This window comes from Podarcis tiliguerta (genome assembly GCF_965153285.1).
Source record: "Podarcis tiliguerta genome assembly, chromosome: 14".
Taxonomy (NCBI): Eukaryota; Metazoa; Chordata; class Lepidosauria; order Squamata; family Lacertidae; genus Podarcis; species Podarcis tiliguerta.
Window position 1 is genome coordinate 34,568,280 of NC_139547.1, and position 12,879 is coordinate 34,581,158.

The 12,879-nt window shown below is 46.5% G+C and overlaps 1 protein-coding gene across 1 annotated transcript in view; it reads right to left on the reverse strand.

The window, feature by feature from the left end:
* Positions 1 to 12,879, reverse strand: part of WDR90 (WD repeat domain 90) — a 41,274-nt gene that overhangs the window by 18,063 nt on the left and 10,332 nt on the right. The window contains exons 13-23 of the mRNA XM_083414079.1: positions 10,921 to 11,066; positions 9,957 to 10,014; positions 8,612 to 8,730; positions 8,215 to 8,376; positions 7,377 to 7,507; positions 6,631 to 6,747; positions 5,466 to 5,701; positions 4,417 to 4,556; positions 3,344 to 3,474; positions 2,121 to 2,251; positions 1,093 to 1,254 (exon numbers count right to left, since the gene is read on the reverse strand). Coding sequence (XP_083270205.1) covers positions 1,093 to 1,254; positions 2,121 to 2,251; positions 3,344 to 3,474; positions 4,417 to 4,556; positions 5,466 to 5,701; positions 6,631 to 6,747; positions 7,377 to 7,507; positions 8,215 to 8,376; positions 8,612 to 8,730; positions 9,957 to 10,014; positions 10,921 to 11,066 — 1,533 coding nt within the window. The remainder of the gene's footprint in view (positions 1 to 1,092; positions 1,255 to 2,120; positions 2,252 to 3,343; positions 3,475 to 4,416; positions 4,557 to 5,465; positions 5,702 to 6,630; positions 6,748 to 7,376; positions 7,508 to 8,214; positions 8,377 to 8,611; positions 8,731 to 9,956; positions 10,015 to 10,920; positions 11,067 to 12,879) is intronic.

Consider the following 12,879-nt stretch of genomic DNA (forward strand, 5'->3'; position numbering starts at 1 on the left):
CAGAGCCTAAGACTTGCCAATCAGAAGGTCGGCTGTTCAAATCCCCGTGACGGGGTGAGCTCCTGTTGCTCGGTCCCTGCTCCTGCCAACCTAGCAGTTCAAAAGCACGTCAAAGTGCAAGTAGATAAATAGGTACCGCTCCAGAGGGAAGGTAAACAGCGTTTCCGTGTGCTGCTCTAGTTTGCCAGAAGCAGCTTAGTCATGCTGGCCACATGACCCAGAAGCTGTACGCCGGCTCCCTCAGCCAGTGAAGCGAGATGAGCGCCGCAACCCCAGAGTCGTCCACGACTGGACCTAATGGTCAGGGGTCCCTTTACCTTTACTATGGCTTGCTGATCAAAAGAATAAAATCTTTGTGCAAAGCGATTGGATTATTTGGCTATGTCTAGCGCATTCTGACTTTGAAAGATAAAAGGGAAAGGAACTGCACACTGAGAAGATTTTGGTTCATGAAACACAGAGGGTCTTTCAAGAGGCTGCAGTAGACAGATCCTTTGAGACTAGTTCGAGACCCAAGGATAAGATTACATTTAAGAGGAATGGTACGAAATCAGCATCATTAAAGAGTCTGGTATTGGAATCATAATTTATGTGGCCTCATTCCATTTCTCAAGATCTGAGAAGAAGAGTCCTGCTCTGGAGCACAGCGCCTATTTCTGGGCTACATTAAGCTGCTGGGAACCAAACGAGGACAAAGAGATTCATTTCCCTCTTCTTCAGAGGAGTGGTGTCTGATCAGGATGATTAAGCTGAGTGGCCTTTGCTCATTTCTTTGCCATCACTATGTCTACAGCATGTTTCATTTTCGGGTACCAGCTCCTTAGAAACGCCACCCAGGAGATTATCTTTCATTTCTTTGAATAAAGAATGTCTCCATAATAAACTAAGGGAATAGGGAGCACTAGCTTGATCAACTGAGAAACTTCAAGAGATACAAATAAATTGGCATCTGGCAATAATTTAGTAATTTCAGAATGACTCAATCCCTGGGATTTTCACTGCAGAGGCAAATGCACAGGAAAACAACACCCTGGAAACTGTGTGTGAGCCCAACCTCAGAACACAAAGAAGTGACCACTCTGAGTCCCTTACCACTCTGATCAAGCGTCCAGACTTGGCATCAATCACCAGAACCTTTTGCGAGCATGTCGCCACCAGCAGGTGGCCCAGAGGGAAAGGGGCAAAGCAGAGTCTCTCAGCCATGTCCAGAACAGTGCTGTCCAAATCCAAAATGCTCATATCTACTCTCAGCAGCTGCCAGGCAGAACAAATAATAATAATAATAATAATAATAATAATAATAATAATAATAATAATAATAATGTCCCATTTCTTGAAGCAAATATTTCTGCACTAAAACAGAAGAGTAGGAATATTTAGAAAGAGAACACTCAGGCCTGGTCTATACATACAGCACAATTAAGTGAAGTGGACTGTACAACATCATAAGGCATGAGATGCACTATTTTTCAATAAAGGAGCAGGGGCCGACCTTAGTAATACAACCCTCATGTCACCTTACCAAAGTCAAGTAAGCGGGGTGCTGGGCTTTTGGGAAGGAGGCGTGAGAGCTCTCTGGCAGGGTCTTAGAGCCTTCCTGTTTCCTTCCCAAAGCTGGGCAAGCATTAACTGGGCTTTGAAAAGGAGGAAGGGGGACTCTAGGACCCTGTCATAGCCATTACACGTCCTTCCAGAAGCAAGTGCTTACTAGGCTTTGGGAAAGAGACGGGAATGCGCTCCCTTGGCCCCTTCGACCTGTGCGGGGAAACCAGTCACGCTTTCCTAAATCCACCTGCGCAAGAAGGGATCCTGGCCAATCAGGATCAAACAAATGTTTGTCAGGAGAGAACGGCAGCACTATGTAGTGACAACAGTGGACAGGAATAGCCCCCACATTTATAAAACAAACTGAAGGGGACGTGAATATCACCCTGCTATTACTGCAGCCCAGCAGATGTAGCTAAGGGCCACCCTGACTGAGAACAGACCAGCATTTCAGGTGCTCCCTGGGTTTAGACAAAAAAACCTGCCAACTTTTCCACTCTGTAACTGTGAGGGTTACGTGTTTCTGGAAGCTTCTTTCCTGAGGAACAGCGAGTGGTGGGCAAGTGTCAAGTTACCTCATCTAAGGAATAAGCATCCATGAGAGTCACAATGTATTTGGAAGGTCCCACAAAGGCCAAGAGACGTCCATCGCCGCTGACAGAGAGAGCATCAGGACCGAGGTCAGCATCTTGTGAGGTGACATTTGCTGAATGAAAGGTGGATATTTAGTATGAGAGGTTATTTGTTTTATTAAATCAGTGCATTTCTACCCCACCTTTCCCTGCAAGGAGCTCAAGGTGGCGTGCAGGGCTCTCCCCCCCCCCCCACTTCATTTTATTCCCACAACAACCCTGTTAGGGTGGGACTCAGAAGAAGAAGAAGAAGAGTTTGGATTTGATATCCCGCCTTTCACTCCCTTTAAGGAGTCTCAAAGCGGCTAATATTCTCCTTTCCCTTCCTCCCCCACAAGGTGAGTGCGGCTGAGAGACTTCAGAGAAGTGTAACTAGCCCAAGGTCACCCAGCAGCTGCATGTGGAGGAGCGGAGACGCGAACCCGGTTCCCCAGATTACAAGACTACCGCTCTCAACCACTACACCACACTGGCTCTCAGTGATGGGCCCAAAGTTACCCAGTGACTCATGGCAGAGAGGGTATTTGAACCCTGGTCTCCTGGGTCCTAGCTGGGCACTCTAACCACCACACCAAGAAAGCAGAAGGAAAGAGCCCCTAGACCATCAAGTCACACCAAAATCATAATGCAGCACGAATTCACAAACCATTAGGGCCAAACTGAGGATCCCTTTTCCTGTCAATGGCCACATTCCCTTGGGGGTAATTTGTTGGCAGCAGCACACCAGTGGTGGCAGAACCAGACCCAAAAGTGGGTGGGGGGCAGCCCTTTTCATGGAAGCCTTTCCCAAATGAGGAAATAAAAATGGAAAATGAACTTTGGCAAAAGAAACGCAAGCAAAGGCTCTTGCTGGTGGTGGAGCACCACTTAGTTAATAGCCGTTGTGGGGATAGGAATGCAAGAGAAAGGAAGCAAAGAGCAGGGTGCTTTAATGGGCACTAGTACAATTAATTGGTCTTAAGAACAACTATTTAAGAATTGTTGCCTGAGTTTGCTTGCTTCCTCTTCCCTCCTTATTCCCTTTTCCTTTTGTGCCATGTTGAAAGAGTGCAGACAGGAACTGTCCTGTTTCAACTGATGGTATACAAGCTGCTCTGGGACCTACTGAAGCTGAAGGGCAGAGTACAAATGCTCTAAGTAAATATATTAACAAACAAAAACCTTACCTAGTACTCTGATAACGTGACTTTTCTGGACGGCAGAGTTATAAAGAGCCAGGGTCCCATGGCTGCAGGAACTGTACATGAAATTGCCATCCGGGGAGAAGGTCAGACCTGTGATTGACCCACGGTGCTGCCTGCAAAGTGCCAAAAAGAATGAAAGAAAGCAGAACGGGGAACCGAAAATTAAGACGGCAGTCAAACTAGTTCATGCATTGATCCTTAATGAGGCGGCACACATGTCAGGGCCATAACACTTCAGATGGCAGCAGTGAGCTCATGTGATGGAATTAAAGAAACATATGGAGGGCAAGGCTACCATTCGCTATCAGCTACAGTGACTAGGTTCTACCTGCGCTGATGGCAGCAGTAAGCCATCTGCTTGGAATCTCAATTGAAAAGAGCACTGTTGAACTATAGGCATTTAGTTGGCCATTGTGAAAAAACAGTGCTGGACTTGATAAGCCATTTGTCTGATTCAGAAGGACTCTTCTTATGGAATGTTCCTCCATTAAAAACCAAAACCTTTTGCATAGAAAACAAGAAGGATTCTAGCCTAGCCTTCTCTCCAACAGGCAGGTTTTCTATATGGAGGCATACATATTTTTAATAATGGAGGTGTGTCCCACCATTTGATTTCTCCCCCCTACACGCTAAGTGGTACAGCCCATACAGAGCTTTTACCATTTCACTGGTTAGAACCAGGTCCATGTCAACAGAGAAGCCCGTCTGCTCTCCTAGACCTCACCCCCACCCTGCACTTTTAGCCTCTTTTCCAGCTTCTCACAACATCAGAACTGGAACAGAGAACTCCAAAGTCTGCAAGAAGCTAATATCTACACAAGATAATGTTGATCTCCCACATTTCTGTTCCTCTTGAAAGAGCATCCAACTGAGTTGTATCCAATGCTACTCAGAGTAAACCCACTGAAATGAATGGAGATTAGTAACAGGTTCGTTAATTTCAATGGCTCTTCTTTGAGTGGATACAACCCATTGCCCTCAACTTTCATCGTTTTGGATTGACACATGGAAGAACGCTCAGGATGCAACTTTGAAAGTATATATCGAAAACATACTTGTGTTCCTCAAGGAGTTTTGAGGCAGCCAGGCTGATGGTCCTCACGACACCAGTATCAAAACCGCAAGCAAAGATAAATTGCGAGGGATGGAAAGAGACGGCACACGGTGTTTCATCAGAGGCAGTGAATTCATAGAGCTATAGGGGGCAGAGGATCATGCTGATCAGACACAAAACGGGCTGGCAATAACAAGCTGCCAAAGTCTTAGGCTTCATTCTCACTACACATTTAAAGCACTATGATACCACTTTAAACAGCCATGGCTTCCCCTAAAGAATCCTGGGAGGTGTAGTTTGCAAAGGGTGTTAAGAGTTTTTAGGAGACCCCCTACTCTCCTCACAGAGCCACAATACCCAGAGTGGTATATTAACTAATCCGTCTACCCAGGGAAACCTGAGAGCTGTAGCTCTGTGATGGGAATAGGGGTCTCCTAACAACTCAGAGGAGCCTTAACAAAACTACAGCTCCCAGGATTCTTTGGGTGAAGCCATGACTGTAATACTTTCTTGTTTCAAAAGGCTTCTGGGAATTTACTATTTTTTTAGGAAGGAGCTGTTGCTGTGCTGTTTTTATTGTAAGGGTTTGAATGTGATCTTCTATATGCATATATTTGAATTCTACTAATGGTTCGTTGTTTTTTAATGACCATTTTTTAGCTGTTTCAATTTTAGTTGTAAGTAGCCTTGAGCCCTATCAGGGAAAAAGCCAGGATATCAATAATAATAATGCGGTATCACAGTGCCTTACATTTATAGCGCAGATGTTGCCTTAACCTCAAATCTCGGCTCAGTGTCACACAAACAGATAGGCTTGAACCCAACAAAACAACCAACGGGAGATAACTCGCCAATTCAATCCAATAGAAGTATCAGCTATTAAGGAAGGACTGAACTACGGTGGGGGGAGCACTGACATTAGTGCTGTCAACTAGACCTAAGAAAGTCATGTCCATTGATTTCAACAAACTGACTCCAAGTAGAATTAACGTTCAATATGATCCTCTGAGTCCCCAGTAGACTTTATGAAAAAGGCATTCTTGACATTACCTGCTGCATAGACTCAAGGTTCCAGACGCGAATGGTGTTATCCTGAGAGACAGTCACCAGCTGCTTCTGGGATCTCTCCACAGAGAATGCCAAAACAGAATCCAGATGGGAGCGCATGACGGTGCAATAGTCCTTAGACTGGATGTCCAGGCAACCCACATTTCCAGAGGCAGTTGTGCACAAAACCTTCAGGTTATCTGGGCTGATGCGGACCGAACTCACCGGGCTGTGATGCTCTGCAGGAAGACAAGCTGCCCAATGAAGAGTCTGCAGGTGACATGCTTGCAACTCATTTATGCAGAAACTTACTTCTCACTTTCAGGCATGAGTGTTTATGCTTGTGAAACCAAAGCAACACCAGCCACAGGTTTGGCAGAATGCGTTTTTTAAAACAACAACAATACCCAGAGGCTCAGAGGCAGCATGCCTCTAAATACCTGTTGCTGTGAAACAATAGCAGGAGATGGCTATGGACTATCCTGCTTGCGGGCTACCCAGAGGCCATCTGGTTGGCCACTGTGGAAAACAGGATATTGGACTAAACAGGCTTCTAGGTAGGCCATGAGAACTCTTCATATGATTAGGGAAGCAAATGGGCACAGATCTTACACAGTTTTTCTAAATTTACATGTAGCCTGTTAATGAGACAATGAAAGATGTCCATGGTGAATAGGTTACTGGAGCCATGCCTGCAGGGTAAACGTGCCACAGGGATTGGTGGTGGAATTGCCAGAGAGCTCTGTTTTTTAAAACAGGGGACCATTTATCAGTCCTAGGGCCACATTTCCTTCTGGACAACCTCCCAGAGGCTACATATCACTGGTGGGCAGGGCCAGAGACAAAATACAACAGAACAATGGATGCAAATTTTACTTCTGCACAGTAAGGCAGTTTCTGCACATGTTCTGCTATCTCCTCCATCTAGGCTAGCAACAGGCACCATCAGAATTCTAGGACATATTCCAGCCAGGCAAAAACTCAAAGAGGCTGCAAGGATTGGCCAATGAGGGGTGTGGCTTGGGAAGAGCTCCTGGGGCCCAGTGGGAGAGGCTGAGAGGACCACGTGGGCCTGAGGATCCTGATCCTTAGACAGATCTTGTCTCGAGAGGTCTCAATTATACACCTATGCAGAGCTTTGACAGCACGATCCCGAAGCTCTACGCACCTGCCTCCAAGAAAACTTCAGAGAAGTCCAGTGGCCACAGGCGCAGGTAGCCATCTTCAGAGGCTGTGGCACAGAAAGTTGATGAGAGACATATGCTGTTCAGTGCTATTCCAGGACCTGAAAGAACAAAGATCCAGTACACTCTGAAGCACAAGAGGTGGGAGTGAAGGCCTCACACTGTATAGAGTCAGCTGTAATCTGAGCAAGATTTGGAGCTGGCCCAGATACCCATGTAAGCCATTGTGGGATAATTCTGAAACCCTTTCCGTGCTAGAAGCCTTTAGTGCAACCTTCCACAGCTAGCCAGAAGTAGCTTGTGTAGAGGAACCTGATGAGATCTATCCCTCAATCAGCCATTCATTTCTATAGAGCTGGGCAGGAGAATATTGCACGGGTCAGAGCCATATCCCACCATGACACTCTTAAAGGCATCAGAGCCAAGCTGATTTCTGCCACCAACATGTTGCCATTTGAGCGCTAGGAAAATTAAGCAACACCGAAACAGAAATTATTCCTTGAAAGAAGACTGCTTGCTCCTGCACAACACCTGTGTTACAAACGGATTGTCTCCAGGCTGTTTTGAACTACAAATCCCATCATCCTTGACCATTTGGCTATGCTGACTGGGACTGATGGGAGTTTTATTCCAAAACATCTGGAGGGGGACCAGGTTGGGAAAGGCCAGTTTGGCAAGTTCCCAAGAGGAAAGTTCTGTAGGCAGCCATGGAGAAACCTATGCAGCCCACCTGAGTTAAAAGTTTGCTTCTCCCGCCGATGAGAGTGCTGCCCTTCCGATGGCAAGAGGCGCCGGGCATTTCTGACAGCGACATTCTTATAGTTGATTTCCAAAACGTGTCCACTCCGGCTGCAAACAAACCTGAGAGGAAAGCAGCAAGGTCCCCCAGCAGCAACACCATTATAAAACCAAAAGCAATTATAAGACTTTTAGGGGGGCCAGCTTTAAATCAGTAGGTCAAGCAACAAAAGTTTTAGCTCATTAAATGTACGGCTGGCAATTTAATTAAACAGGAAGAAAGTTAAGGGAGCTCCTGTTTATTTAATGTGAAGGTACCTCGGGTTAAGTACTTAATTCGTTCCGGAGGTCCATTCTTAACCTGAAACTGTTCTTAACCTGAAGCACCATTTTGGCTAATGGGGCCTCCTGCTGCCACCGCGCCGCCAGAGCACGATTTCTGTTCTCATCCTGAAGCAAAGTTCTTAACCTGAAGCACTATTTCTGAGTTAGCGGAGTCTGTAACCCGAAGCGTATGTAACCCGAGGTACCACTGTATACTGTATTTCTGAGAGAGATGTCATGTAGCTTAGTCTATGTTTTCTGGAATGCTTGATTTGAACTATTAATAGGCTTTGTTGGTGGAAAGAAGTGGATCTACCCAGGGCTCTAGGGAACGAGATCATCCCTGACTTGCCCACCTCTAATTAGCTAAGGGTCCTGGAAGCATGAAGGTATGATCTTGTTACCAGGTATGGAAAACAGTATAGAAACCCAGAAGTCTGTTTTGCAGTTATCAGCTTTTTTCAAAAGCATTCATCAAGGAGCAATAAAGTGGAGCAGCTTCTTACAGTGTCCGGTCTTGGGGCTCTCGCTGGGTGGAATGGCCTGCTTCAAAGTCCAAGTCCGTGAACTCCATGGAACGATACTCGCCCAAATTTACTGGGCAGGAGCGCAGCACTCCACTCCGGACCCGCCACAGCCTCACGTTGTCTCGGCCACACGACACCATTCTGTTATAAGAAATGCTGGGAGTATGAAACTAGACAGGACTTGTTTTTAAGGTACAAGTCTTGCATTGTGTATTGTCACAGTTAAGGTTCCCACAAGCAAAGGGGTGCCTCTTTCTCTCCTCCTGCGTGATGCTGCCTTTCCTTTTTCAGCCTCTGCTTGCTGCCCTGGGTTCCTTTGGGAGGAAGGGCAGGACACACATGCAATAAAACAGAAACAACAAGCTCCACTCTTTACCTGGTGTCATCAAAAAAGGCAATCTTTAAGGCCTGGATGTCCACGTCTGTGTGTGCTTTGGCAAGCATCACCACCTCTCCCCCATGGTTCACCTGAACAGTATTCCACACCACCACCATCTGCAAAGGGAGGAGAGAGAGAGGCAGCTGGGTGGGGCACAGGAGAGCCAGGTTCAGATCCCTCCTCATCTCTAAAAGCTCACCAAGAGTAGTCAAAGTCAGCACAAACCAAACAAACACATTGCCAGAAGCTTCTGCACAGACCCCAAAGGCAACTTCTCCAGCAAGCGTTAGACGAGGGCCCTGCGGGACTTGGCATCTTTCCGTAGGGCCTGCAAGACAGAGCTGTTCCACCTGGCCTTTGGTTTGGACTCAGTCTGACCCTTATGTTTCCCTCCCCTTACAGTTTTGATTTATGGGCTACTATTAAAATGAGGCTGCATTTTAAATTGTATTTCAACCCGTATTTTAATAAACTGGTTTTTTTTTGTTTTTGTTTTTTGCTTTTTCTCCCCCCGCCCCCCACTATGTTTTATTGTAATTTTATAGGTGTTAGCCGCCCTGAGCCTGGCTGTGGCCGGGGAGCGCGGGGTATAAATAAAAATTTATTATTATTATTATTATTATTATACATTCAGTGGAATTAAAAACGCAGCAGCTCAAGGAGCAGACCACTAGCCACACTCATGGAAGGCCTGTGGCTTGAGCCTGACCCTGACACAACTCCAGCAACAATCTCAAAAAACAGGTCACAGACATAGCCCTTGCAGAAGGGGCACGTATCAGTAGTGTAAAGGTAAGGTAAAGGACCCCTGGATGGCTAAGTCCAGTCAAAGGCGGCTATGGCGTTGCGGCGTTCATCTCACTTCAGGCCGAGGGAGCCGGCATTTGTCCACAGAAAGCTTTACGGGTCATGTGGCCAGCATGACTAAACTGATTCTGGCACAACGGAACACTGTGACAGAAGCCAGAGTGCAACTCAGCCTGACATCCACCTTCAGCTCACATCAAAGCAGCACTTCCTTGTCGTATAATCAATGCAACACTCTTCTAAGGTACTGAGAATTTTTTTTTTTTTTTTTAAAAAGCAATAGCAGCTCTAGTAAAGTTTCATTTGGATCTCAGTACATTAACAACCAGGTGAATAACTGATCAGGAAAACCTTGCACCCCCTTCTTGCCACAGGCTGTGCCAGAACTCACTCGAGAATGTTAAGACAGCACAGACCAGAGATGGGGAACCTCAGGACAGGGTGGGATGCAGCACTGCAGGTGTTTCTAGCCGGCCCTTTGGACGCTCCGCCCACACCACACCCACTGCAAAGAAAGAAATGCTGTTTCACTCACTGTTTTCCCATGTCGGTCCTTCCCAGTGCCACACAGGATACCCCCACTGTAGGAAAAGCTGCAAAAGAACGAGGGGCCACAGCTCAGCAGCCGAGAACAGTCCTTTGCATGCAGAAAATCCCTGGTTCAATCTCCAGTTAAAAGCACCAGGTAATAGCAAGTGATGTGGAAAACCTCTGGCTGAACCCCATGGCAACCTTATGCCCATCAGAGTAGACAGCACTAGCATAAGTGGAGAAGCAGTCTGAGTACTTACAATAAGCCAGATTCCGCTGTTCACTGAAAGCCCAGTTTTGACAGCATCAAAACTGGCAGTCTTTCGTTTTCTACCTTGCTGCCATGAGTCCTGTGAAGGTGTCATGGACAGGGTGTGTGTGTGTGAGAGAGAGAGAGAGAGACCTTAAGGAGGAGTTTGGGGAGTTAGATCTAGACCCTTGGCAGGGTGGGCATAGCAGACTTTGATCAAGAGACATCTGTTGAGATCTGCCCTCCAAAGGAGGCTCAGGAAAACTCTCAGAGGTGCCTTCTGTTATCTTTGTTCCAGACACACACTCCTCAGCTTTACCAGCTGAGATTTCTCCAGTGCCTTCCCAGGAAACAGCTGGGAATACATTTGATGCCAAGCTGGCAACTAGGGCATGGAGATGCCAGTGTGCACAAACCACACCTAGCCAACCCACTACAGAAGGAGTGCCCTTTTGCCTGCCTAGCCTCAGGGCTCTGGCTGCTTGGCTTACTAAATGCTGTGCCCTCCTGTCCCTCAAATGGAAGGTGCAAGGCACTTGTCACTTGTCATATTTTAGAGCGTGCCCAACCATGCCTTTGACCTCCCATGTAACCGCTGGTTCTTGCAACCTGTGACTTGCCTTACCTACCATACTAATCTTAAAATTAAAGCCTTTGGGAGTCACGAGTTCCAGCTCCTCCTTGTGCCCCAGCCTACCCTGCTCCCTCCTGCACTTACCTGAGGCAAGAGATTGATTGCATCCCCGTTTTAAACATGCAGAGGCACCTCCCCGATGGAAAGTCCCAAAGGCGTATCACGCTCAGTTGCCCTATCTGTGCAGAGGCCAGCAAAGTGCTGTTGCCGTTGAACGCCAATGCCGCCACCTGCAGAAAATGGAGACATTGTGGGAAAGGGTGCCCTGTGACATTAAGCAGAACTGGATTCCTTTCAGGAGAATCATGTGCCTTTTACATAGGAACTGCCTGTCGCTGCTCCTCTTTCAAACCACACCAATTTGCCCAACATACAGGAGCTGATCAAAGAGCTGAAAGGTAATCAAATCCTTATTATGGGGTTTTTATTAAACTGGTAACAGAAGCTTGAAGGTGTCCAGAGAATGGCTGCTGCTGCTGTAGCCTCGGCCACCACCTGTTACTTAGCATTCACATAGAACTGGAAGAGCTTCACCTTCACTTACAAGAGCCCTGTAAGGTAGGCTGGAATTATTATTCCCCCCCGTTGCAGATGGTGATAAGGATCTGCAGATGGTGTTGGTGCTAAGGATGAATATGGCTTGCCTAAAGCCCATGATAGAATTATAGAATTGCAGTTAGAAGGGGCCACAAGGGTCATCTAGTCCAACCTCCTGCAAGTCAGGAATCTTTCACCCAAGGTGGGGCTTGAACCCACAACCCTAAGATTAAGGGGTCTCGTGATCTACCAGCTGAGCTATCCGTACGAAGGCAAGATTTCAAGTGCAGACTTTCCGGTCCCCAGCTTAAGTCTCTCAGGGCTCTCACCCCAGGGAACATCACCCGGTGCCAACAATGGCATCTTTTCGACAGCAGGCAAAGATGTTCCCATTCTCCAAGGCTTCAAGGGACATGGTGCTTTTGGGGGCCATGGTTTTGTGTCCATGTTCTAGCATGCTTGAAGTGGGAGTGAAGTTGCATGGAGGACGGATGCTTTTCCTTTTATATTTTGTTTATTGTACATGAACATTTTCAACGTGTCATATTTTAAACTGGTACACTATGTTTTACTTCAAGACTTCTTTGTTTGCAAGAAGTCATTCATTAATTAAGTAGCCATTATGATCATCATCAAGCTAATTGATATCCTCTTTTTAGTAAAAAATAGATATGACCCTTTTGCCCAGAGTTAACGCCTTTTTTTAGGGGCTATAAAATTGAATGGGGGCACTTGGTCCTATGGGTCTGAATGCCCCTTAAGTGCTGCCACTATCCCCTTCTAGCCTCTGTTATGCCTGTTGCCCATTCTGACTTGCCCAGAACCTTGGCTTAACAAACTACAGTTTATTAATGAGTGCATCTTCATAAACAATAGTTTATTACTATTTGTATTAGTATATCCATAGTATTATACCTGTAGATTTCACACAATACACACAGAGAGACAAGCACCAATACAGCAACAATGGCAAAGGTATTTTGGAAGCAATATGCGGGAGCCAAAGGTGTACAAGGATATTGGACAAATAACACAGCAAAAGAATGCCTGTCCCTTGCTGTTTATTAACAGCTGCAAAAACTGCATGCGCACAATGATCAAAATCAAAGAAATTAACTTTCGCGAATTAAAGCAGGAAGTCAGGCTGTAGATATGAAATTCTTTAACACAGGGTGGGTAACCTGTGGCTCTCCAGATGTTGCTGGATGCTGACTCCCATGAGCCCTAGCCAGCAGAGCCAAGGGTCAGGGCTGCTGGGAGTTGTACCTCAATCTGGATGGCCACAGGTTCCGCAACCCCGCTTTCACAACGGCTGGGTCAAGTTTATGAGATACCAAAATACTGCTTCTAATTCTACCCAAGTCTCAGAATGCATTCATCTGACGTTATAAATGCTCCTGGTGCATACCAGACTTCTGCAACCTGGTGCCCATTCCTGGCCACTGGCAATACTTGTGGGCTAAGCAGAGTTGCAGTATATAACATCTGAAGATCCCCAGGTTGAGA